Below are 27,321 nucleotides of genomic sequence, written 5' to 3'. Positions count from 1 at the left end.
TTTAAGTGAGAAGAGGGGAGATAGACAGACTCCTGTATGCATACTGACCAGGATCCACCTAGCAACCTCTGTCTGGGACTGACCTTCATATCAACCGAGCTATCCTTAGTGTCCTGGGCTGATGCTCAAACCAATTGAGCCACTGGTAGAGAGAAGGGGAAGGGGGAAAGAGAAGCAGATGGTCACTTCTCATGTGTGTCCTGATCGGGGATCAAACCTGGGACATCTGGACACTGGGCCAATGCTCTATCCACTGAGTCAACTGGCTAAGGCCTAATTTATATTTAAGATAATTATATTTAGCCTGACCAGGTGGTGGCACAATGGATAGAACATCGGCCTAGGATGCTGAGTACCCAGGTTCAAAACCCTGAGGTTGCTGGCTTGAGCGCAGGCTCATCTGGCTTGAGTGCAGGGTCACCAGCTTGAGTGTGGGATCATAGATGTGACCCTGTGGTCACTGGCTTGAGCCTAATAGTCTCTGGCTTGAGCCAACGGTCGCTGGCTTGAGCAAGAGGTCACTGGTTCAGCTGGAGCCCCCTGGTCAAGGCACATATGAGAAAGCAATCAGTAAACAACTAAGGTACCACAGCTACAAGTTGATGCTTCTTCTCTCTCATTCTATCCCTTTCTTTCTGTCTGCCCCCCCCCAAAAAGAAAAAAAAAAAGATAATTTATTTAATTATATATTTTCAATAGAAAATATATTTAAAATATACAAGCTTCCTTCAATTTTAGTAATGTGTAGCCTTGCACTTTTGTATTCTTATACTATCAACTGCGTAAAGTGCATAAATATTTTGAGTAGGGTAACCATGTCATTGGTAAAGCCACTGAGAAATCTTACTTAATAGTCTGCTTATAACAACGTGAAGTGCTGTATTTTGCAATACCTGGTAGTTATTTTCATGATCCATAGCCTTCTAAACTTAACTATATTTCTAATCAGTATAACTTATTGTAAAAAGCTCTATGTATTTATAAAAAGTTGGTGTTTTTAAATTTATTATATAAAAATACCAAGCCTATGGAAGATTACAGAATAGTTCTCTAATATCTGAGGTTCATAAATGCTAGTCCTTGACTTCTGGCAGAGTGGGCTTCATCAGAATCTGTTGTCCTAACTAGAGCTTTCCAGAAGAAAAAGTATATCTAGCTGTTATGCTATCTTTATGATTTATACATACATACATGAATGTTTGTGTGTATATATGTTAAAATCAGCTCTCTTAATATTTTTAATGTTCAAAATTCTATCTTTTCATACAAGTTACATTATATCAAATAATCATTTTATAATTAGTTTCCAAATATTATGTAATTTAATTTTCCTTGACCTCGGTCAGAATGAATCTAAACTATTCCAGATAGAACATTTATTCTTAGGCCATCAGACTTTTTGGATGAGTTTTAAACTTATTTTCTGTTTACTTAAAAATTGAAAAATACTGCAGCAATATGTGTCTACATGGGCAAAGCTGAGAAGTGTCTCTTGTTATCCAGTGCGTGGTATTTCCTTTTGAGGCTTCCCCATAGTAAAATGCCTTTGATCATTTAAGTTACTGAATCTTTTTTTTTTTTTTTTTCCAGAGGCAGAGATAGGGACAGACAAACAGGAACGGAGAGAGATGAGAAGCATCAATCATCAGTTTCTTGTTGCGTGTTGCGACTTCTTAGTTGTTTATTGATTGCTTTCTCACATGTGCCTTGACCGTGGGCCTTCAGCAGACCGAGTAACCCCCTGCTGGAGCCAGCGACCTTGGGTCTAAGCTGGTGAGCTCTTTGCTCAAGCCAGATGAGCCTGCGCTCAAGCTGGTGACCTCGGGGTCTTGAACCTGGGTCCTTCCGCATCCCAGTCTGACGCTCTATCCACTGCGCCACCACCTGGTCAGGCTAAGTTACTGAATCTTAAGATAGTTCTGGAGAAATAGTTTTCTAATAGCATTTTGAGAGATAATTAGTATTCAGATTTATTTCTAGTAGTGATGACCTGTAGAAAAATCAGTAACTATCTCAAGACTCACTCAGATCATGCCCCATTTTTCCTACTTGCTTGTTTCACTCCAAAGCACTTGTGGCAAATTGCTAGATACATAACATCATACTCTTTCTTAAAAACTGCATCTCTAAAGCTTTTGGTGTTTATAACTTAGAGGGTAAGATAGAAATGAGAATCTCAAATTTTTAGTTTTTACTTGAAAAAAAAAATTGAGGTCAGAGATCTAAAAGAAAACACTGAACCAACTCTCAGTAAGCCAGGCAGAGAAAGAAAAAAAAAATCATATGATCTCACTTATATGTGGAATCTAATGAACGAAGTGAACTGAGGAACGGAATGGAGGCAGAGTCAGGGTTACAGGGAGCAGAGGGACAGCTGTCAGAGGGAAGGGGGAAGAGGGGATAGGATCAGAGAAGGTGAAGTGATTAGTGAAATTATACTATATACAAAACACATAGAGACAGATAACAGGACAGCAAATCCCAGAGGGAAGGGAGGAGGGAAGTTGGGGGAGAGTAAAGGGGATGTAATGGGGGGCATGGGGGTGAGGGTGTTATATTGAATGGGACACAATCCATGTTAACCCAATAAATTAAATTTAATTAAAAAATTTATAAATTTAATTTAAAAAATGTTCTTAACCTAAGGATTAGTTACTTAAGGCTAATAACCAATTGTTTTATCAGTTATTTGGGAATTCCAATCATATAAAATATATCAAGAACCTGAAAGTAAGGAAAAGAAAAATAAATTTGGCTAGTGTAAAGCCAGAAGGCAGGGCCAGGGCCACCATCACAGCAGCCCGGCCCATGCAGGTTCGCAATGGATTCAGACAGTCAGCAAAGAAACAACGGAGCCACAAACTGGTGGGCAAGTCTTTAATCCTAGCTTGCACCCGGCGGGCTCCAAAACCCACTCACATTCAGTGCTCACAAAGCCACTGACTTATCCGAGTTTCCTAGAATCAAAGGTTTCTAGCTCACCAGCCTTATTCTCCTCAGTTCCCCATCTCCTTCCTTATCCCAGATACAAACTCTGCACAAACTGGCATCTCACTCAGCACTCCGCCATCTTGGCTGCTTCTCCTGGCCTCCTCCACATGGCCTCCTTCTGCACTCTGCTCTGCTCTCTCCTCTAATGATAATCTCAGGAGCCAAGAGAGGGCAAGCTCCCGCTCTGTCCCCATTTTATAGTGTAGATTCAAAACCTTTAATCCAATATACAAAATAGGGAAGTCTCTAATACAAAGTCACTTCTCTGAGACATGATTGGATTGTACCGCCCCACATCAAAAAGAGTGGGAAAAGCTTAATCCCAAAACCAAGCCCCAGGCTACAACGATTTTCAACACACATTAATATCACCTGGGTGACGGCCTCCACGTGGGCAGTGCCTGTCTTTAACAAAGTGAGCATAATATATTTTATCTGCCCAACAGCTAGTTAAAAGAAATGTCAAATAAAACCACTCAGGCTTGTTTATTGAAGGAATGTTTCAATTTATTATAGTGTGAGGAAGGCCAAACCCGAAGCCCTGCTAGACAGTAGGAATGAGAAGGGGGATCATTCATTTATTCAGCAAACATTTATTGTATCGCTGCTATATATAGAGTTTGGATTTGCATTTTCCTCCTTCCCAAGAGGAAAAGAGAAACAGGGATTTAAAACAATTTTTTTATTTAGAAAATTAAATTTAACAGGGTGACATTGATCAATAAGAGTACGTGGTTTTTAGGTAAACGTTTCCATAGCATTTGAACTGTTGATTATATTGTATACCCATTACCCAAAGTCAAGTCATTTTCCCGCACTGTATATTTGTCCCTCTTTACTCCCTTCCCCCTACCCCTTCCCCACATTCTCCTCACTTCACTTTTTTTCTAGCCAGGGAGAGGGAGAGGGGGAGAGGGACAGACAGGAAGGGAAAGAAATGAGAAGAATCAACTTGTTGCAGCACTTTAGTTCTTCATTAATTGCTTTCTCATATGTGCCTTGACTGGGGGGCTCCAGCTGAGCCAGTGACCCTTTGCTCAAGCCAGTGAACTTGGGCTCAAGCCAGTGACCTTAGGATCATGTCCATTATCCCCACGCTCAAGCCAGTGAGCCTGCATTCCAGCTAGATGAGCCCGCTCTCAAGCTGGTGACCTCAGGGTTTCAAACTTGGGTCTTCAGTGTCTCAGGTCAATGCTCTCTATCCAATGCATCATGCCTGGTTAGTCTTGCCACTTCAGTTTCATCTATGTTCATGAGTCTCAGTTTTATATCCCACCTATGTGTGAAATTAGCTTTTTCTGATTTTACTTATTTCACTCAGTATAATGTTCTCAAGTTTCATCCATGTCATAAATGGCAATATGTCATCATTTCTTATGGCTGTGTAGTATTCCATTGTATATATGTACCACCTCTTCTTTACCCAGTCCTCTATCAGAGGGCACTTTGGTTGTTTCCATGTCTTGGCCACTGTGAATAATGCTGCAGAAACATGGGGATGCATGTGTCTTTACATACCAATGTTTTTGAGTTTTGGGGGTATATACCCAGTATATACCAGTATAGGGATTGCTGGGTCATATGCTAGTTCTATTCTTAATTTTTTCTTTTTCTTTTTTATTTTATCCATTTTAGAGAGGAGAGAGTGGGGGAGAGAGAGACAGAGAGAGAGAAGAGAGAGACAGGGGGGAGGAGCTGGAAGCATCAACTCCCATATGTGCCTTGACCAGGCAAGCCCAGGGTTTCGAACCAGCAACCTCAGCATTTCCAGGTCAACACTTTATCCACTGCGTCACCACAGGTCAGGCCCTATTCTTAATTTTTTGAGGAACCACCATACATTCTTCCATAACGGTTGCACTAATTTGCGTTCTGCCCATCAGTGAGTAGGAGTTTTTTTTGTTTTTGTTTTTGTTTTTGTCCACAGCCTCTCCAACACTTTTTATTACCTGTCTTGTTGATAGTAGTTGTGAGGTGGTATCTCATTGTAGTTTTAATTTGCATTTCTTGAATAGCTAGTGACGATGATTATCTTCATGTATTGAATATTATTTTCTTGGAGAATCATTTCCCAGCCTTTCACTTTGAGCCTACTTTTATCCTTAAAGCTTAGATGTGTCTCTTGAAGGCAACATATGGTTGGGTTTTGCTTTTTGATCCAGTCTGCTACTTTGTGCCTCTTTATTGGTAAGATCAATCCATTTACATATAGGGTATTACTGACATTTGAGTATTTCCTGTAGCCATTTTATGTTTTGTTTTCTGATATCTCTGTGTTTCTTTTTTGGTTCTTCTCTTTTTGTTTCTGTCAATTGTTTTTGTTTGGTGGTATTACATACTTCTTTCCTCTATTTCTTCTTTTTTTGAGCTATGTATTTCAGTAGTGGCTTTTTCATGGGTGGTTATCATTAGGTTATTAAGAGATAAATTTTCATATGTGCAAGAGTCCTTTGTTATATGAGAGCTCCTGCACGCCATCCTCCTTTGCTACTACAGATCTTTGTCCTCTCCCCTTTTATGTTATTGTTGTCACAGATTAGCCTTGTTTTTATTGTGACCTTGTTGGAGCTTTTATTTGTAGTTTTGATTTGTTATTCTTTGTGCCTGGTTGAATAACCTCCTTGAGTGTTTACTGCAGTGGGGGTTTTCTGGGGATAAATTTCCTCAACTTTTCTACGTTTGTAAAAGTTTTTGTTTATTCTTCATATTTGAAAGACAACTTTGATAGATATAGTATTCTTGGCTGGTAATTCTTCTCTTCAGTACTTTGAATGCTTGGGTTCACTCTCTTCTGGCTTGTAGAGTTTCTGCTGAGAAATCTGATGATAACCTAATGGGCTTTCCTTTATATGCTATGTTCTTTTTCCTAGCTACCTTGAGAATTTTTTCTTTCTCGTTGATTTTTGACAATTTTATGAAGATGTGCCTTGGAGTAGGTCTTTTTGAGTTGCATTAACTTGGCATTCTGTTTGCTTCTTTGATTTGAGGCTCTCTTTTGCCTTGCCATGGGCTTGGGAAATTCTTATCAATAATTTATTTGAATACGCTCTCTATTCCCTTCTCTCTCTCCTTCTTCAGATATACCCATTATTCTTATATTGCTCTTTTTGATGGAGTCAGACAATTCTTGTAGAGCTCTCTCAGTTTTTTGAATTTGTGAGTCTATCTCCTCTTTTCTCTGTAGCATCTCTAGTTGCCTGTCTTTGATGTCACTGATTCTTTCTTCTGTTCTGTTTGCTAAACTTGCTACCTCAGTTTTCAGTTCATATATTGAATTTTTCATCTCTGTTTTTAGAGTTTCAAATAACCTCCTTGGTGAGGTATTTGTTTTGTTTTCTGAGCTCATTAACTTACCTGTTGGTATTTTCTCACATCTCGTTGAGTATTTTCAGAAGTTCAATTTTGAATTCTCTATTGTTTAACTTCAAGGTTTCCTTGTGATTGAGTTTTCTGGAGATCTTTGATTTTCTTTCTGAACTACATCTCTGCCTTGTATAGCCATGGTATTTGATTTCTTCTTCCATGATGGCATTTGAGAGTGGTATTGTTAGGAACCCTAACAACAAAAAAAACCACTTAAAAATGAAAAATTAAAAAAATACAATAACTATAAAGGTTTAAAAAATTATGACAAAAAAAAAACAACAGGAAAAAATGATTTGAAACCAGAAAAAAGAAAAATACACCCATAAAAAATAAAATATATAAAAATTAAAGGAAATGAAATTGAAAAGAGAGAAAAAGAAAAAAATGAATAGTAATAAGAATTGGAATAAAGAAGTAAATGAAGAAAAAAACGGAAAAATGAATTTCGGTTTTGAGAGATTTCTTTCAATAGGTGTTGCTGTATTGCAAGTTTTAGCTTTGTTAAGTAAGATCTTGGGCTGTTCTTTGCTGAAATGTTGCTGTCTCAATGATGTAGATGGGGCCACAGTTACGTTGGTGGGTGGGGCATGTTGTGAGGGCTTCATGGCTTAGGCTTTCAGCTTTACAGCTTGAGCAATGGCTATCTCAGGCTTCCAGGTGCTCCTCCCCATGTCTCCACGGACCTGGGGACCAGACCTGAAACACCTCTGTTCTTCAGGGACAGAGTGGCTCTGGAGAGCTAGCTGTGGGGTTTGTCTCTGCCATTCAGTACCAAGAGGTGAGGGAGGCAGGGGGGGCCAAAATATAAGTTTCTTTGTCTCTGCCAAGTGTGGGCTATAGACACACCTGGGAACACTGGCTGTGTCTCCATGCTCTGACCCCTTTGGTTTATCTCCCTCTCTGCCCCTCTATCTCACCTCAGCTTCCACCAGAAGGAGACCCAGTCTCTCTGGGTTTCCCTCTCTATACCCATCAGAGAAAATCCAAACAGCTTGAGTTTCACTCCTCCCTGTGGTGCAGCAGAGAAAAAAAAACCCTAGTCACACCAGGTTTGTCTCCTCCCTACAGCTGACTGCGAATCTGTTTTATCTTCTGTCCCCCCTTTTCAACCCGTCCAATCTTTAATCCATTTGGTGCACAGATCCTTTAGGTGCCCCTGTGAGACCAGTTGGGGTTCCTTCGTTACATCATAGTTGTTCAATATGTTGAAATTTCAAGGGGAGAAATCAGGAGTTTCCCTCATACTGCCATTACTCTGACATCCAAGCCTGACTGAAAAATTTGAAATTAAGAAAAGTCTGAAGGGATAAACACCAAAATTTTAAAAGTGGTTAATTTAAGGTAATACAGTGGGATTATGTGATTTTACCTTAATGCCCTTTTGATGTCCTTGGAAACTTTGTATCTTCTTCATACCTTTTGCTTATGGTTGAGTATTATTTAATCCACCTCCAGCATGAGTTTGTCTGTGATATTTATACTAATTGTTGACACTGAAATTGTTTTTTAAGTTTTTTCTCAGTTTGAAGTTTTCATTATTTTGTTTCCTCTGGAAGTTACTTGAGTATTAATATGTTTACCTATCACTAATTAAAGTTTTTCTTTAATAACAGATTTATACCTAAAACTGGAAGATGTGACCCATAAATTTAATAAGCCCTGTATAATGGATGTAAAGATAGGGCGAAAAAGCTATGATCCTTTTGCCTCATCTGAGAAGATTCAGCAACAGGTCAGCAAGTACCCATTAATGGAAGAGATTGGGTTCTTGGTGCTTGGCATGAGGGTAAGAGTGAATATTATTAGTATTCTACACACATTTTTCTTTACATGTTCTTTCTTTGAAAATTATAGATGTCATTATAATACTAATATATCAAAAAATGATATACATATTTTGGAATTTGGTTCCCTATAACTCCCCAATGTGGGCATAGATTTTTATCTCTTTTGTTCACTAATATATGGTCATTGTATCTGGTATGATTGAGACACAGAGTATATGATAAATAAATAAGTGAATGAATGGATGAATGAATGGCTGATCCTCAAGACTTCTCTGATTATATATGTGTATATATATATATACATATATATTTTTGTATTTTATAGGTTAAAGTATATCACAGGGTCAGCCCATATTATTGGTATGGAAGGAAATAGACTACATTTCTGATGGTGGGAATAGGGAAATCACAATGCAAATGGCAGTGTGCACAAAGATGAGAAGGATTGTTGAGACCACCTTTTCAAACAGGATACTGCAGTTAAGAAATAATATAGACGGTCTGGCTGGTTGGCTCAGTTGTAGAGCATCAGTCCAGTATGTGGATGTATTTTTCTGAAGTGAGAAGTGGTGAGTCAAAGAGACAGACTCCTGCATGCACCTGACCACGATCCACCCGGCATGCCCACCAGGGAGCGATGCTCTTCCCATCTGGAGAGTTGCTTCACTGCAACTGGAACCATTCTAGTGCCTGAGGTGGAGGCCATGGAGCCATGCTAGTACCCGGGCCAACTTTTGCTCCAGTGGAGCCTTGGCTATGGGAGGGGAAGAGAGAGACAGAGAGAAAGGAGAAGGGGAAGGAGATGGAGAAGCAAATGGGTGCTTCTTCTGTGTGCCCTGGCCGAGAATCGAATCTGGGTCTTCCACATGCTGAGCCTATGCTCTACCACTGAGCCAACCTGCCAGGGCATTTTTTTATTTTTAAGTGGGGTGTTAGGAGACATACAGACAGGCTCGTGCATGCACTCCAACCAGGATCCACCTGGCCCCCTACCCGGCGATGCTCTGCCAATCTGGAGCTTCTGCTGTTGCTTAGCAACTGAGCTATTTTAGCATCTGAGGTGAGACCACAGAGCCATCCTCAGTGTCTGGGGCTAACTTGCTCGAACCATTTGAACCATGGCTGTAGGAGCAGGGGATAGAGAGGGAAGGGGGAGGAGTGGAGAAGCAGATGGTCGCTTTTCCTGTGTGCCTTGACCGGAAGTCGAACCCGGGACTTCCACACTCTGTTGACACTTGACTGCCGAGCCAACCACCCAGGGACTGGTAATATTGTTTTAAAGAAGCTTTAAGTTTAGCTATAATGTAAATAATGTGATACGTAAGTATTAGGTTATTTATGATTTTCCCATGAGGATTGTGCTAAGTTGCTATATTTTTCTGTAATTTTAAAATAGAAAAGGGAAACTAAAATTAGGTCACTGTTTCAGACTGTGGTTTAAAAATAATTTTGTTTGCTCATGATTCTGTGGATTGGCAATTTGAGTGGATGTCTAGTCACAGTTCTGCTGATCTCATCTAGGGTTCCTCATATGTCTGCACTCATCTGATGGCTTGACTGCGGCTAGATGGTCTAAAATGACCTTATGCTTATGTCTAGGAGTTTGTTATATCTTTTGGATAGGCCTCTTTCTCTGTAGTCTCTCATCGTCCAGGAGGCTAGTTGGACTTCTTCATGTACCACATTCCAAGAACGCAATAGTGGGAGCTCCAAAGGCTCTTTAAATCTGTGTTAGGAAGTTATTTGCTGGAATTTTATAGGTTAAAGTATATCACAGGGTCAGCCCATATTATTGGTATGGAAGGAAATAGACTACATTTCTGATGGTGGGAATAGGGAAATCACAATGCAATTGGCAGTGTGCACAAAGATGAGAAGGATTGTTGAGACCACCTTTTCAAACAGGATACTGCAGTTAAGAAATAATTTAGACGGTCTGGCTGGTTGGCTCAGTTGTAGAGCTTCAGTCCAGTATGTGGATGTCCCAGGTTTGATTTCCAGTCGGCACACGGGAGAAGCAACCATTTGCTTCTTCACTAACTCCCTCTCAACTCTCTACCCCGTCTCCCACAGCCATGGCTCAATTGGTTTGAGCACATCGACCCCAGGCTCTGAGGATGGCTCCATGGAGCTTCTGCCTCAGGCACTAAAAGTAGCTTGTTGTCAGCATGGCCCCAGGTTGGCAGAGCACAGAGCATTGGCCCCAGACGGGGTTGCCAGGTGGATCCCGGTGGGGGTGCATGCAAAAGTCTGTTTCTCTATCTCCCCTCCTCTCACTTGGAAAAGAAAAATGTCGAAAAAAATTCTCTAAACAAATGGTATATCTTCTAGATGTGTGCAGGTTAAATTTGATAAACGATTGTGTACTATATAAACATAATGGGATGGTTTTGAAATTCATCATGAAAGGTGATATATGAATCTTTTAAGTTTTAAACAGTAGTTAATAGGAAGCATTATAGATGGATTATTAATGTGATGGTTATAACAGCACAGTTGAATTTGGTATTCTGATCAAAGAAGTTGTTGATGGCAGTTATTTCATTAATAGAAAACTATAATTAAATGTGGATATATAGTAAAAGGGAAAAGGGTTAATGGTATAATGTTAAAACAATCAAGAAATAAACATCCCAGGCCCTGGGCAGTTGGCTCAGTGGGAAGGGCATCAACCTGTTGTGTAGACATCCTGGGTTCGATCCCCAGTCAGGGCAAATATGAGAACCAACCATCTGCTTATTTTCTCCTCCTTCTTTCACTTCTCTCTCATCTTCTCACATAGTCAGTGGCTCAGTTGGTTTGACAGTTGGCCCTGGACACTGAGGATAGCTTTGTTGGTACAAGCGTTGACCTCAGGCACTGAGAATAGCTTGGTTGATTTGAGCATTGGCCCAAGATGGGTTGTTGGGTGGATCATGGTTAGGGTGCATGTGGGAGTCTGTCTCTTTACCTTCCCTCCTCTCACTAAAAAAAAGTAAGGAAGGAAGGAGGGAGGGAGAGAGGGAGAAAGGGAGAGAGAGAGAGAAAGAAAGAAAAGAAAGAAAGAAGGAAGGAGGGAAAGAAAGGAAAGGGAAGGAAGGACGGAGAGAGAGAGAGGAAAAGAGGAAAGGAAAGAAAGCTGGGCAGCTATTTAAACTGTCACTGTTTTCAAATCTTATCCTTCCACTTTCCTTTTAGTAGAGGATTTTGCCTTCTGCTTCAGAAAAAATTAAACCATCAGACAAGATATCCTTTAATTTCCTGCCAACACATGTACACAACTAACCTACAAGTGCTTTCATTCCCTCATATTTCTTCCTGAGACATTGGAGAAGTGTCTGTCCTGTCCAGGGGTAGCTGTAAAGCCAGTATCCATGGCCACCATCACAGCTGCCTGGCCTGTGCAGGTTCGCATTTGATTCGGACAGACGGTAATGAAACAACGGAGCCAAGAACTGGTAGGCCATTACCTTTAATCCTAGCTCGCACCTGGCAGGCGAGAAATACACACAGTGGAAAACACTTCCTTTTCCATTCAGGGCTCCCATAGCCACTGACTCATCTGAGTATTCCTAGAATCAAAGGCCCCACCAGCCTTATTCACCTCTGTTCCCCATCTCCTTCTCTCTGCACAAACTGGCTTCTCCTTCAGCACTCCGCCATCTTGGCTGCCTCTCCTCTGCATTGCTAATTTCAGGAACCCAGAGAGAGAGCCCCTGGTTTCCCTTATTTTATAGTGTAGAAATTAAAGCCTTAAGCCTGTATACAAATAAGGAAATCTCTGATACAAAGCCACTATCTGAGGCATAAATGGGATTCTCATAAGAGTGCACCACCCCACATCATGAAACAGTCAAGGGTGTGGGGAAAAGCTTAGTTTTGAGAAGATCTTAGTATCAAAAGGGTGGGAAAGGCTTAGTCTTAAAACTAAGCCTTAGGCTATAAGGACCCTGCCTGCTTACAGCCTGTGCCCCACACCCAATGCAAACTATAAGGGAGCAAGCATACACATCATATTTGCAAACTTATTTGACCCACAGTAGCCCTTCCCTCTGCCCTCTGGATCTTATTCCTATCTGCCTCTTCAGGAATCTAATACTGTTCATTCTCTTGTCTTATAGCTTTACTTTCTTTCTCTTTCCTGACTCTTGTTCTTTTATCTATATTTAGATCACTCAATTTTTTTAAAAAACAACAACCTTAAAACCCACTTTTACCATGTTCTGCTCTTCACCAGTGGATTTTACTTGCCTCCCTTCACAACCAGACTAGTTATTTCCATTGCCTTACTTCCCACTTAGTATATTTCAATCTCCAATTCGCTTTTGCTATATCAGTGTAAAGCCAGTAGCCATGGCCACCATCACAGTAGCCTGGCCCATGCAGGTTCGCATTAGATTTGAACAGATGGTAATGTAACAATGGAGCCAAGAACTGGTGGGCCATTAGCTTTAATCCTAGCTTGCACCTGGCAGGCAAGTAAAAACACACACTGGGCTCCAAAACCCACTCATTCAGTGCTCACAAATCTACTGACGGATATCGGAGTTTCCTAGAATCAAAGGTTTCTACCTCACCAGCCTTATTCACCTCTGTTTCCCATCTCCTTCTCTCTGCACAAACTGTCTTCTCCCTCTGCACTCCACCATCTTGGCTGCTTCTCCTAGCCTCCTCCACGTGGCCTCTCTCTGCTCTCTCCTCTCTGCTCTTTCCTCTAATGCTAATCTCAGGAGCCAAGAGAGAGCAAACTCCTGGTCTGCCCCACTTTATAGTGTAGAAACCAAAACCTTTAATCCAATATACAAACAAGGAAGTCTCTGATACAAAGTCACTTATCTGAGGCATAATGGGATTCCTCATGAGAGTGCACCACCCCACATCAAAAAGGGTAGGAAAGGCTTAGTCCCAAAACCAAGCCCCAGGCTACAAGGATCCTGCCTGCACATAGCCCTCCCCCAACACACATTAATATAATCACGCCCATCCCAAGCAATCACCTGGGTAGTGGGCTTCCACGTGGGCAGTGCCATCTTTAACAAAGTGAGCATAACATATTTTTATCTTTCCAACAATCATGCTACCAGATTGGCTCCTCACTAAGTTCCTTAATGACATCTTGATGTCACTAAATCTAAGTAGCATTCTCTTTCTCTATTTTTTCCAAATGAGAGGAGGGGAAATAGACTCATATATGAGCTCCTGTTGCGGAGACAGTGACTACTCAGAGATCACATGGAGGGCACCAAGGGACTAGGGAGACCACCTCACAATCCCCTATACAGGTTTCATGAGATGCCTTGACCCCCAGTCCCCATGGGTATTTAATGATACAAAATAGAAGCAGGGACAAGAATGAGGAAGTCAGGAAGCAGAGAGAAGAGAATGAGGAAGTCAGGAAGCAGAGAGAAGAGAATGAGGAAGTCAGGAAGCAGAGAGAAGAGAATGAGGAAGTCAGGAAGCAGAGAGAAGAGAATGAGGAAGTCAGGAAGCAGAGAGAAGAGAATGAGGAAGCCAGGAAGGGGAACTTTCTTAGAGCAGATTAAAGGGCAAGCAAAGAAGCTCAAATGTCCCCACCTATTGATTAATCAGAATTGCTTAGTCTGTGTCTATTGTGCTGATTCAGCATGGTGTTCAGTACTTTTGTCAGTGGAGCCACTGTGGCTTTGCCTCAGGGTACTGAACTTTGTGTCTGTTCTATGTTGCTATTCAGGGCCTTTACACACCCCAATTTGGATCCACCTGGTAACCCTAATCTGGGGCTGATGCTGTGGCCATCTGGGGCCATGCTTGTGTCAAACTAGTTTTTTTAAGTGCCTGAGGTGGAGGATCCATGGAGCCATCCCCAGCACCAAGGCTGCAGGAAGGGAAGAGAGACAGAGAGACAGGATGGGGAGGGGTGGAGAAGCAGATGTCATCTCGCCTGTGTGCCCAACTGGGAATTGAACCTGGGATATCCACACACCCGGCCTATGCTCTACCACTGAGCCAACTGGCCAGGGCCCCAAGTGGCATTTTTATTATTCAACTTTACTGCACTTTGTAAAGCAGCCTTCAAGGCTGACTAGGTCTTCCTTGAAACATTTCTCTTTGTGTCCATGACATTACACTCTCCCCTGGTTTTTTACAAGTCTACTTTGCAGTTTTCTTTTTATTATTAAATGTTGAGTTATTTTGCTCTGTTCCATATTACTACCTCCCTCTCTTTTCTGTTTCTTCCTGAGCAGTGTCCTCTGTTCTTATTGGTCCAGTTTTACTCACACTAATAACTCACAAAGGCAAATTTTGTCTCAGTTTTTTCTTTGATCTTCTTAATCTGTATAGCTAAGAGCCTACTAGACATTTTACTTGGCTAACTTAAAAACATATAGAACTAATAACATAAAAAGTGATATACTCATCTCTAGCAACCAACCACAATAGCAACAAATCTCTATTATTCCTTATCTCAACAAATGGCATCACTAGTTTTACAAATGGGAAACCTTGTAGTCACCATTACCTCTCGAAGCCATCAATCAATCCTATTGACCTTAATTCCCAAGTGTATGGCCAGTGGCCGCTGCTGTCATGGCCATGCAGGTTCTCATTGGATTCGGGCAGATAGTAAAGAAACAATGGAGCCAAAAAATGGTGGACCATTCCGTTTATTAGTCTCGTACCAGCAGATGAGTAAACTGATAGGGAAGACTGCTTCCCTCTCATGCAGAATTCCCAAAGCCCTGCTGCATTCCTTGTTTCCAAAACCTGGAAAATCTCTAGTTCTTTTTGGAATCAAAGGCTCCCACTGTTGTAAAGTACTGTACCCTAGATGCTGAAAAGTACTGTACCTCACTTCTGCGGGTTTATGTAGAGCAGTGGTAGTCAACCTGGTCCCTACCGCTCACTAGTGGGTGTTCCAGCTTTCATGGTGGGCAGTAGCGGAGCAACCAAAGTATAAATAAAAATATTTAGTTATAGTAAGTTGTTTTATAAAGATTTATTCTGCCAAACTTAGCGAAAATCCAACAGAAAGTACTTGGTAAGTAATTATTATTATATGCTTTAACTTGCTGTAACTCTGCTTTATAAATTTTATAAAGTAAAGTTACTTCCCTACTTTATAAATCACCATTACTGTGGAACCAGTGGGCGGTTAGAAAATTTTACTAATAACAGAGATACAAAAGTGGGCAGTAGGTATAAAAAGGTTGACTACCTCTGATGTAAAGACACCAAAGTCCATATGAGTTTTGAAGGGTTTTATTAAAGGAGATTTATTAAATACACTGGCTGCATATAGCTGACACAGGGCATTTGCAGACCCAAATCATGTGCGCCAAATGCATTTCAGAGGCTGATTATATACCCTTGCTCGTACACAGGTTGGGGGAAAGCATGACATCATGACACAATTATTAGCAAGCTTACATTTGTTTAGGGGATCCATAGAGACATTAAAACTTTCAAGGTAATACAACCAAAGACATTTACAAATCTTTCAATGTCTATCTCTCCTCCTTTGCCTAGCGGTATTTTACTCTCAGGACTCCAGGAAAGGAGGAGGAACCACAATCAATGTAGGGTGGTATGTAAATTCTGTATCTTATTGAAGGAGAAGTTCCTCAATTAACCTTTATTTTAGGTTTAAAACTAAATGACCCATTGTCCTTGCAAGCCAGAAACTTCTACATTCTTCTCCCTCCCCTCCCCAAAGGAAGGATGGGACAGGAAAGCCTGACCTTTCCTCCTAGAATATCAATATCAGGTTTGCAGCTTTTTGGTATCTTACTACATTCCCCACTGGTTTTATATCCTAAGTAAAATCTTTGACTTAATTTAATGATAGAGCATGAGGCTGTTGAGTAGGAATATTAGCTTATAACAGGTAGCAGTAATCATTAAAGAAACAAATGTTATTAATTTCTTATAAACTTGTCCAAACCTTTTGCAACTTATATAAAATTAACTGGTTTTTATAACAATTTACTTTTAGTCAGACTTTTAATTTAAAAATTTTTAACTTTAAGTGACAAACTAGCTTTTTTTTTTACACTAGTTTTCCTTTCTCCCCAAAATCTAATTAAAAGGGATTTTAATTTTCTCACTAAGAAACTCTTTAGTGAGTTTCTTCATGCATTAGCTGTACGTAGACCAACCAACTTTTGGTTTGTGGTTGGAGTAGGGCATGCCGTCCTTCTGAGGGTTAACTTGGTGAGGTCAGTCTCCGCTGTTCACGAGGGTATCTCTGCTGGGATTGCAGGCAGCCAGCTATGGTGGACCCAGGCGGGCATGCCTTCTACCTTGGCAGCAGTGAGAGTGTTTAGGATACCTGTCCATGTGAAAGTCAGTCCTTGGGTGATGTACTTTTTTACCCAAACTAAGTTCCCAGGCTGAAAAGGATGTACTGGATATCCTGGCAGTGCTGGAAGCGTCTTTTGGACAGTCTTTTGAACAGTCTGCAGAGTAACCTGCAGACCCTGTAAGTACTTAAGGAAGGAGTGGTTATTTAACTCAGCTTTTATTTCTTCTCTGAGTTTTGGTAGTGTAGAGCCAGTAGCCAGGGCCACCACTATAGTAGCCTGGCCCATGCAGGTTCACATTGGATTCGGACAGTCGGTAAAGAAACAACGGAGCTAAAAACTGGTGGGCCATCATCTTTAATCCTAGCTTGCACCCGGCAGGCAAGTAAAAACACACACTGGACTCCAAAACCCACTCATATTCAGTGCTCACAAAACTACTGACTTATCCGAGTTTCCTAGAATCAAAGGTTCCTAGGTCACCAGACTTATTCACATCTGTTCCCCATCTCTTTCCTTCTCCCAGATACAAACTCTTCACAAACTGGCTTCTCACTCAACACTGCGCCATCTTGGCTGCTTCTCCTGGCCTCCTCCACGTGGCCTTTCTCTGTTCTCCTCTCTGCTCTCTCATGCTAATCTCAGGAACCAAGAGAGCAAGCTCCCGTTCTGCCCCCATTTTATAGTGTAGAAATCCAAACCTTTAATACAATATACAAATAGGAAAGTCTCTAATACAAAGTAACTTATCTGAGGCATGATAGGATTGTACCACCCCACATGAAAAAGGGTGGGAAAGGCTTAGTCCTAAAACCAAACCCCAGGCTACAAGGATCCTGCCTGCCCACAGCCCAACATACATTAATATCACCTGGGCGACAGGCTTCCATATGGGCAGCGCCATCTTTAACAAAGTGAGCATAATATATTTTATCGGCCCAACAGGTAGTAAGGGAAGTTTTTCAACCATTATTTCAAAAGGCATAAATTCTTCTCTATATAGGGTATAGGAGTGAGGTTGGCCAGTTTTCACAAACAATTTAGAGGTGTGGTTTTTTTTTTTGTTTGTTTTTTTCACAGAGACAGAGAGAGAGAGAGAGGGATAGATAGGGACAGACAGAGGGGAATGGAGAGAGATGAGAAGCATCAATCATCAGTTTTTTGTTGCGTCACCTTAGTTCATTGATTGCTTTCTCTTTTGTGCCTTGACTGCGGGCCTTCAGCAGACCGAGTAACCCCTTGCTTGAGCCAGCGACCTTGGGTCCAAGCTGGTGAGCTTTGCTCAAACCAGACGAGCCTGCGCTCAAGCTGGTGACCTTGGGGTCTCGAACCTGGATCGTCCACAACCCAGTCCGGTGCTCTATCCACTGTGCCACTGCCTGGTCAGGCCAGAGTTTCTTTTAAGGGCCCATTCATATGCTCTACCTGCCCTGAAACTTTGGGGCCTGTGGGCACAATGTAACTTCAAATTAGTTTCTAATTAATATTGGGTTCTTTTCCTACTAGCTGTGAGACTGGACACAAATGCAGGTCTAACACTAGAATGGACAAGCTAAACCTGGAAAGAATTCAACACAGCAACCTCCTAACAACTGTCACTGTGGCCCTACTTCCAGTAGGAAAAGCTTTTACCTATTTGTCAATCATTTTATTAAAGTCTATTTCTAAATGTTTATCCGGGAAAGCTCTTTTCTTCCTGTTTCTTTGTATAATTTCCTTATTTTGCTTAGTATTCACTTGGACACAAACTAAATATTCACGTATTATGCCTTCTGTAGTAGATTGTAAGTCCGGCTTTTTAAATTATTTCTTTCCTGTTGGCAAGATCTTTTTGTAATTGGTTTTGAATAAACCTTTAGTAACAAGGGTTTTAGTGAAGTTCTTAAAAACCCCTGTTTTTGGGTAGCATTTTTCTACTCATTTGAATTTTGAATTCCTATGTTTCGATTTTGAGGCAAACTGGAAAAAGTATAAAATAAATAACAAAATTGAAACAGCTAATGTTAACAAATACTATAATGTGTTCTAATACAATAAAGTGGCCAAAGCATATCAGATTATTAAGCAAAGTCTTAACTAATACAGCAGGATTTAAAATAAATTTCTTACACTTTACATGTCCTTAACATGTTAATGTAATTTACCTAAGTTCATGTTGACACTATTACTACGTAATATTATTTACAAATGTAACCTTATCTCCACTTCAGTCTGAGAACTGTTCCAAGGACAGGAGTCATACATATTCAGGAAAAGTCCACAGGGCTTTGGAGTTGTGGTCATATTTCTACACTTTGCAGTTAGAGTCCAAGTCCCAGTGACCACTGCTTCTAGCTGGCAATGATTCAGGTAGACTGGAAAAGCCGTCTGCAGCACGTATGGAGATGGAGCTTTTGTTTTCTTTAAACTGGAGAGATGAACCCAGGGGGGCTTTCCCTGGGGCTCTGCAATTGTGGCGTGGTGAAGAGACCCCTGGGATACACTATGCTGGTCCCAGCCTAAAATAGGCATGGGCATTGAGAGAAGAGGAATAAAGGAGACACTATACATTAAACAAAGCAGCAGAAAATGAGACTATCAATACTCATAATAGAGATCTTCGAGGGATAAATAAAACCTGAATACTCAGGCAAGGCATAGTAAGTGGCCCTTGTGTTTATAAGAAATGAGATTAGTTTACCTGCTACTTGGAAGAAATACCCTAGGCTTGTTCACAGTAAGGTGAGATAGGGCCAATAGCCCTGGGCACCTTTAGCCTTCAGTGGCAAGTCCCAGCAGGCTGGGCAAGGTCAAGTCACAGGTAGCTGGAGCAGGGCTGGAAGAGACTGAACCCTCTATTCGAGGAGTAAGAGGGCAGCTTACCTTCCAGTATTTTTTTTTTTTCACAGCAATGGCATGTCCCTGGTGGGGATGAGAAGCCTGGCAGGCCTTAGCTCAATGACCTTTTTTTCCACTCTTGAAGCAGGGTCCTGATGGAATCCTATGAAGCCCCTTCAGGCTGCTGGAGCATTTAAGGGCATATACCAAGAGCCAGTATTTTTCCTGATCTCTTTTGGGCTCTATTTGCCTTTTCTGTTCCTTTCCTTGTCATTATAGACCTTAAAAGCCATGCTCAGAAGATCTCGCTGAGGGGCTTGAGGGTCCATATTTGTCTATATAAACTTTTGGAAAAAGTCAAAAACAGCATTATTAGCTGGATCAAATAAAAGAGGGTAGAAGTTTGCAAGAGAAACAAGTTTGGTGTCTCCTTAGGATTCCAGAGTCTCTCCACTGCTGAATAACTCTGTACATTAACATTCAAAAGAAATTTTTAAGTAAAGAGTATGATAAAAAATAGATTTCAGGAGTTCTAGGATATGACTCCCTTTATTTACAATTGACTTTTAAGCATTTGTTGAGCATACTTTATTCTGTAATTTTACTGTTAGGCTAATCAATAGTAATATCTGTTACTCTGGTTTTAGTGACCTAATATTGAACGATACTGTTTAAAAATGATAATAAGTTAAACATTACATAAAAAGACATTATTAACAATATTATATATTCCCTAATATTTAAACTTAAGGTTTCAATATCACAGGGCTATGAAACAGCAAATAAAAAGAATTAACCAAAGACTTTTGAAATAACACATACATTTTTAACCTAGTAGTCAGAAAACTTATTAGTCAATATAGCCAAATATTAACAGTACAATAACTGAAATTTCTTTTGAGAGCCAAATTCTAAACCTAAACTATATAGGAAGGCACAGTTCTCTCCAAGGCAGCGCCCACACATGGCCCTTCGTTGGAGAGCTACACCCAAGGGGGCAAAAGGCCCCATGTGGTCCGCAAGCTGTTTGGGAGCAGCAGTTTGCCGAGCAGGGTTCTTAGGGAAGGGGGAAGAGGCAGAGGCATCCGGCAGGCCTGTCCCTTCTTGTAGAACTTGGCATTTCCAAGAACTAAGCCGACTTTCAACCCCCCTGGCCCCCTCCAAAAGCTGTCTAGCTTTATTTTTTACAACAAAAGCAGATTAAAAAAATATAAATTTTACAAATTTTCCTTCCTAACAGTGGCTTGCTCTAGCTTACATGAGGTTTCCAGTTTCTCCACAATTTCCTGAAAATTCTTTTAACAATTTTTTATTATTATGGCTAAAGCACTAGGTCTTCCCCATGAACCCCATGCCTCCCACGTCAGACAACAACCATGCCATACAAAGGAACTGGGAGACCTGGAGGGGACCCAACACCTGCCTCGGCCTTGCAGGAGAGAGTCGGAATCCTTTTACACTAGTGGGGGGCCACCAGCCACCATCCCTAACCCATGGAGGCCCATGCGAGCCCAGTGTCCTAGAGAGGGGAAAGGGCAGCCGGGGGCCCTGTCTCTGATCATTTCCATTTCCTATAATCCTATTACTTATGACTTCATCACTTACTTTGGAGTTGTAATTTATTTCAAGGAACTGATAACTAGCAAGCCCCACACCTGTGGTTTGTTCATTTCTAAACCTTTTTACTTGGCCCTGTTTTCTTTTTCTAATATTTTTCTAAAGTAAAGTTCTAATCTTTAATGCTATTCCTACCCTGTATTTTCCAAATGGGCAAAACTTCTTTGGACAGTAGGTGGATATCTGAAACTAATTTCTATTTTATACTTCCTTCAGTCACCTCGCCCTTACTCTAGTGCCCTTACTCCCGCCATTCCACACACAGCATGTCCAGGCCCTGCTTTCCACACTTCTCTCACTCAAACTGTGTACTTGCCAGCCCTTCCCCCCAGAGGCTAGAGAAACACTTCCCTTTCCATTCAGGGCTCCCGAAACCACTGACTCATTTGATTTTCTTAGAATCAAAGGTTTTTACCTTACTAGCCTTTTCCCCCATATTTAATGTCTGGGAAAATCTAGGAATTAGCACACTAATAAAAGCAAAAAGATAAGACAGACAATAAACACTCAGAATAAAGGATGTTTGATTATAGAGATATTAATTATTACACAAGACAAGGGGAAGGAGCTAGCAGAAGAGAGTAACTTCTCAATTGGAGAAATCAGAGAGTGCCCTGAAGCCAAAGGTCTTGGATCCAAGAACAAAGAGAATTTACAATACAGACAATTCACCATCTAAGATTGCCTTCTAGTTTTAAGCCAGAAACCTCCAATTTTTGACACAAGAACTTAAGCCAGGCCTTAAAATCAGACACACTTAAACATTAAACAAAGACTTCACATACACAGATCACAAATCAAGAAATTTAAATGAGTGTGCTTTATTTATTCCAATTAAAATTATACCAGGTATTTTTTCTTGACAAACAGACAAAGCTCAATAGACAAGGGAAGGGTTCCCCCTACTGGCCTCTCAGGTGCATAGCACCAGAGATTTCCTACTCAAACCTCACCAGTTACCCAGGGGTTTCCAGACAAACATTAAAAAAACAAAGAACAAGATCTGACAAACACAGATGTCTCTGGAAGTCCAAGGTGAGATCAATCAACCTGGCTAACTCAGTCTCCATTGATGCAGTACAATGCGAGACTGATTAATCCTGGCTAATTCATTCCACTAATGCCCTCCTAGAGCACGAATGAAGTCTCCACTAAGTCTTTTTCTGAGAACACAACTAGATACCTCTGGAAGTCTGAGGTGGGACCTGGTCCCCACTAATGCCTTCCTAGAGTATAACCAGACGTCTCCCAGCAAAGCCCAAGGTGGGACCTAAAAACAACTGGCTCTGGCCAGTTGGCTCAGCGGTAGAGCATCGGCTTGGCGTGTGGGAGTTCCAGGTTTGATTCCCGGCCAGGGCACACAGGAGAGGCCCCATTTGCTTTTCCACCCCTCCCCCTCTCCTTCCTCTCTGTCTTTCTCTTCCCCTCCTGCAGCAAGGCTCCATTGGAGCAAAGATGGCCCAGGCACTGGAGATGGCTCTGTGGCCTCTGCCTCAGGCACTAGAATGGCTCTGGATGTAACAGAGCGACGCCCCAGAGGGGCAAAGCATTGCCCCCTGGTGGGCATGCTGGGTGGATCCCGGTCGGGCGCATGCGGTACTCTGTCTGACTGCCTCCCTGTTTCCAGCTTCGGAAAAATGAAAAAAAACAACAACAAACAACTCTACATTGATGTTTCAGTCTTGGAGAGCCCACTGCAAGAGTGTGACCGCATCCGGTCCTCTACACAACATTCCAAATTGACTAGTCCAAAACAGAACAGAAAAGCAAGAATTCAGAGGAAAGCTAGAATTCAGTAAAGCAAAAGAGTTGCTTTACCTACCTCCTTGATTTCTCTGCTGAATTGTCCAAATCATCGAATTTGGGAACTAGGAGGCGTTGGCCGAAGAACTGTCTGAACCCTACAGGAAGACAGGGAGCCCTGAAAACATCTCAGGTGGCGCACCTCTCCTCGAGATTCCAGCGGGGTCGGGCAGCTCCCCGGAGAGACCAATCGATTCAGGGTGTCTCTACCCGTTGACACAAAACACCGGATCCCAGACAAGCCCCCATATGTTGTAAAGTACTGTACCCCAGATGCTGAAAACTACCGTACCTCACTTCTATGAGTTTACATAGAGACATCAAGTCCAGATGAATTTTGAAGGATTTTATTAAAGGAGGAGATTTATTAAATATGCCAGCTACATATGAGTGACATGGGGCATTTGGAGACCCAAATTGTGCGTGCCAAATATATTTCAGAGGCTGGTTATATACCCTTGCTCACATACAGGCTGGGGGTAGCATGACATCATGACACAATTATTAGCAAGCTTACAACATTTGTTTAGGGGATCCATAGGGACATTAAAACTTTCAAGGTAATACAATCAAAGACATTTACAAATCTTTCCATATCTATCTCTCCTCCTTTGCCTGGAGGTATGTTACTTTCAGGACTCCAGGAAAGGAGGAGGAACCACAATCAATGTAGGGTGGTATGTAAATTCTGTATCTTATTGAAGGAGAAGTAGTTCCTCAGTTAACTTTTATTTTAGATTTAAAACTCAATGACCCATTGTCCTTGTAAGCCAGAAACTTGTACATTCTTCTCTCCCCCCCCCCCCCAAAGGAGGGACGGGACAGGAAAGCCTGACCTTTCCTCCTAGAATATCAATATCAATTTTGCAGCTTTTTGGTACCTTACTACACCACCAACCTTCAGGGAGCTCCCAGAGCCCCTCAGTTCCGTTTCCACATCTATACTGCTTTTCCTGCAAAACCCAAGCTGGGGAAAAAAATCCCTTCTGCAAACATTAGCAATACAATGGCCCCTCCCAAGCAAGAAGATAATACACAATTTGCAATCTGCCACCCTGAGGGCAGGCACAGCAGCCTTTCACAGACTACAGACATGTGGCACTGCCTAGGCCAATGCAAAATGTAAGTGAGCAAACCTAAAAAACACATTTTACAATCTTACTTGCCCAACACCAAGCATCTCAACTCACATTATCACCATTACCCTTCTTTAGACTGTTGTCTCTTAACTAATCGCCTAAGTTCAGTTTTTCTTTCTTACAATCTGTTCTCCAAACATTGTAAAATAATCGTGGCATTCTCCTCTTAAAAACTCTTCAGTGGGTTTCCATTGCCTTAGTGTACACATACTGGATAAAATGTAAAGCATTACATGATTTGGCTCTCCTGAGATGTATCATTTCCCCAGACAAATAGAGATTCCTCTATTTAATAATTTTTTAAAATAACTTTATTTAGAGATATGATTTACAAACCATTCAATTCACTCATTTAAAGAAACGATTCATTGGTTTTAGTGTAGTTACAGAGTAAGGCCACTTTACCATATTCAACTTGAGAATATTTTTATCACCTCCATAAGAAATGCTGTACCCATTAGCATTTGAAATCCTGCCATTTGAGACAACATTAATGGACCTTGAGGGCATTATCTCATGTACAGTAAGCCAAAGAAACACAGATACTCTATGGTATCCTCATATATGGAATAGAAAAATAATTTAAAAAGCTTATTTTATAGAAACAGATTAGAATGTTTGTTTCCAGGGGCTTGGGGGAGGAGCAAATGGGAAGGTGTAAGATAAGTTCTGAGTATCTAATGTACAACATAGTGATAGTTAATAATACAATATCATATACTTGATGTAAAGCCAGTATACAAGGCCACCATCACAGCCGCCTAGCCCATGCAGGTTTGCATTGGATTCGGACAGTCGCTAAAGAAACAGCGGAGCTAAAAACTGGTGGACCATCATCTTTAATCCTAGCTTGCACCCGGCGGGCAAGTAAACACACACTGGGCTCCAAAACCCACTCACATTCAGTACTCACAAAGCTACTGACTTATCCGAGTTTCCTAGAATCAAAGGTTCCTAGCTCACCAACTTACTCACCTCTGTTCCCCATCTCCTTCCTTCTCTCTGCACAAACTCTGCACAAACTGGCTTCTCACTGAACACTGCGCCATCTTGGCTGCTTCTCCTGGCCTCCTCCACATGGCCTTTCTCTGCTCTCTCTCTTCTCTTCCCTCTAATGTTAATCTCAGGAACCAAGAGAGCAAGCTCCCGTTCTGCCCCCATTTTATAGTGCAGAAATTCAAACCTTTAATCCAATATACTAAATAGGGAAATCTCTAATACAAAGTCATTTGTCTGAGGCATGATGGGATTGCACCACCCCACATCAAAAAGGGTGGGAAAGGCTTAGTCCTAAAACCAAGCCCCAGGCTACAAGGATCCTGCCTGCCCACAGCCCACCTCCAACACACATTAATATCACCTGGGCAACGAACGGGCTTCCATGTGGGCAGCGCCATCTTTAACAGAGTTAGCATAATATATTTTATCTGCCCAACACTTGAAATTGGCTGAGAGTAGATTTTAACCGTTTATACCACACACAGAGAAAACCATATGAGAGGTAATAGGTGTGTTAGTTATCTTTGTAAGGTATTTTCCCCACCGAGGAAGAAGGAAGGGCATAGCCATGAAGTGTCAATAAGCAAATATAGTGCACATACTATATTTAGTACAGTACGAAGGGAAAAGGAAGGGGTCCTGTCCACTTTCATAACCGAGACCTGTGAGGGAACTAGAGGTCCAGAGTGTGATGGAAAAACAGAGAAGTAGCCCCCGTGTCCACAAGAAATGAGATGGACTTAACCCGTTCCTGCAGCATTACCCTGGGCTTGGCGAGTGTGATGAGATTCTTCAAGTCCGGGTTGCGTCAGTCGTCCATGAGGCCGAGGAGTTCGAGTGGTGGGCCCACCTGGCTGGTTTGGCCTTCCATTTGGGTGGCTTGTCCTTCACATAGAGCCATTAAGGAAAAGCCTGTTGCTCAAAGGGGCAATTGCTCTGCCAGTGACCAGGCTGCTTGCACCTGGGGCAGGGGCACTGTTGGGACCAGTGACCCTCCTTGCCACATTTAAAACAAGCTCCTGGTGGGGATCCTCTTTGTGGCCTAGACTCAGGTTGGGCACCTCCTGTCCCTTGCCCCTGTTGCTCTGCCAGCCTCAGAGCTGCCACAGGAGCCTGGGTTTGGAGAGTTACCTTCTGCTGCATGCAGGCCTGGCGAACAGTCTTGGCATTTTTCTACTAGTTGTGACCATTAAAAACTTTAAATGCTATGTTCACAGGTCTTGGATAGGGGTTTGGGGGTGAGAATAAGAGGAGGGTGGCTTCTGGGGAGTCTGGCACCCAGATCCGGCCGGAAAGCTGGAGCCAGAGGCAGGACAGGGCCGGGCCTTCCTGCAAGAAGATTGGGGTTGGGCCGTGGGGTCAGGATCCCTACAAACCTGCATGAAGGCCAATGCCTGGTGGAGGAGGGGTTTAAGAACATAGTGGAAAAGGGAGGGGCTCCTGGCCAGCAGGGGAGGAGAAAGAGAGACTGGTATTTGCAGGTGAATGAGAAACAGGATCCTGCGAAGGGTGGGCAAGTAGCTCCTGGAGGGAAGAGACCCGAGTGAAGAGGTCCGCAGAGGGACCAGAAAGGGGTCCCGAGAGAGGGGCACCCCCAGTGGTGAGGCAGGAGGAGGAGAGAGTTGGGGGTCAGGCGAAGGAGGAAAGATCAGGAGTGGAGGGTTTAACTGAGGTTTCTCTGGCCAAAAAGGGCCTGGGCCGTGTAGCAGGCAGCTTAGAAATTAGCAAATTCTAGAAGCCCTGAATGTAAGGGATCTCCAACCAGTTCTTTTGGCAATAGTTAAATTGGTGAGGATGTTAAAACTGAAAGTCCCTTCAGGAGGCCACCTGGTTCGATTATCCAGTGGGTTCTGTGGCCTGGCCACAGTGGAGAAGAACAGTTTCTTCTTTAGGGAGGGGGAGATTTCAGATAAGGCAACTCCAGGAGTGTTTTGGATTAGGTTTAGATTCCTGTGCCTCTATGGCCACCCTCAGTCCTCGGAGTGGTTAGAGATGAGAATTGGCATCCTGCAACTCAAGCTCTGGCCACCAGACAGTTAGGTAAAGTGGATGTGCTCGGACGTCTCCACGGGCACAAACGCACTCAGAATGGAAAAGAGGTCCCTGACACAGCTGCGATTACGGACAGGAGTCTCGGCGGAAAGAACTGAGGGGAGGCTGGAGGCAGGGGACTTACCGCACCGTTTGCCGAAGTGGTTGGAAAGTTAGAGATCCTGGTTCTTCCTCAGAAGGGAAGGGTCGAGAAGTGGCCCTTGCAGACTTCAACTCCTCCCGGGTTTTGACACCAAATGTAAGGTATTTTTCCCTGTCAAAGAAGAAGGAAGGGTGTAGTCACGAAGTGTGGATAAGCAAAAGCTTTATTTAGTACAGCGCATCCCGCCTGACGAGGTTCTCTGGTTGGGGAGACAGAGGCCAGAGAAGTTGCATAAATGAAACCACGTGGGGGATATTTAAAGGGTTGTCTAGGGTGGAGGCGAGTTGATATGACGTTCTGAAATCTCACTGGCTGACCGACAATAGCTCTTTTCCAAAGGACTTTTGGGA

General features: G+C 42.2%; 1 protein-coding gene across 2 annotated transcripts in view; it reads left to right on the top strand.

Annotated features, from left to right (window-relative positions):
• Positions 1-27,321, top strand: part of IPMK (inositol polyphosphate multikinase) — a 67,570-nt gene that overhangs the window by 30,902 nt on the left and 9,347 nt on the right. The window contains exon 4 of one of the 2 annotated variants that reach the window (XM_066242231.1): positions 7,971-8,089. In XM_066242231.1, coding sequence (XP_066098328.1) covers positions 7,971-8,089 — 119 coding nt within the window. Of the gene's footprint in view, positions 1-7,970; positions 8,144-27,321 lie in introns of both variants that reach the window. The other variant, XM_066242230.1, reaches the window with a different exon arrangement.

Source organism: Saccopteryx bilineata, chromosome 9, assembly GCF_036850765.1.
Source record: "Saccopteryx bilineata isolate mSacBil1 chromosome 9, mSacBil1_pri_phased_curated, whole genome shotgun sequence".
NCBI lineage: Eukaryota > Metazoa > Chordata > Mammalia > Chiroptera > Emballonuridae > Saccopteryx > Saccopteryx bilineata.
The sequence above is the reverse complement of the archived record's forward strand: the minus strand, read 5'-3'. Positions and strand labels throughout refer to the sequence as shown.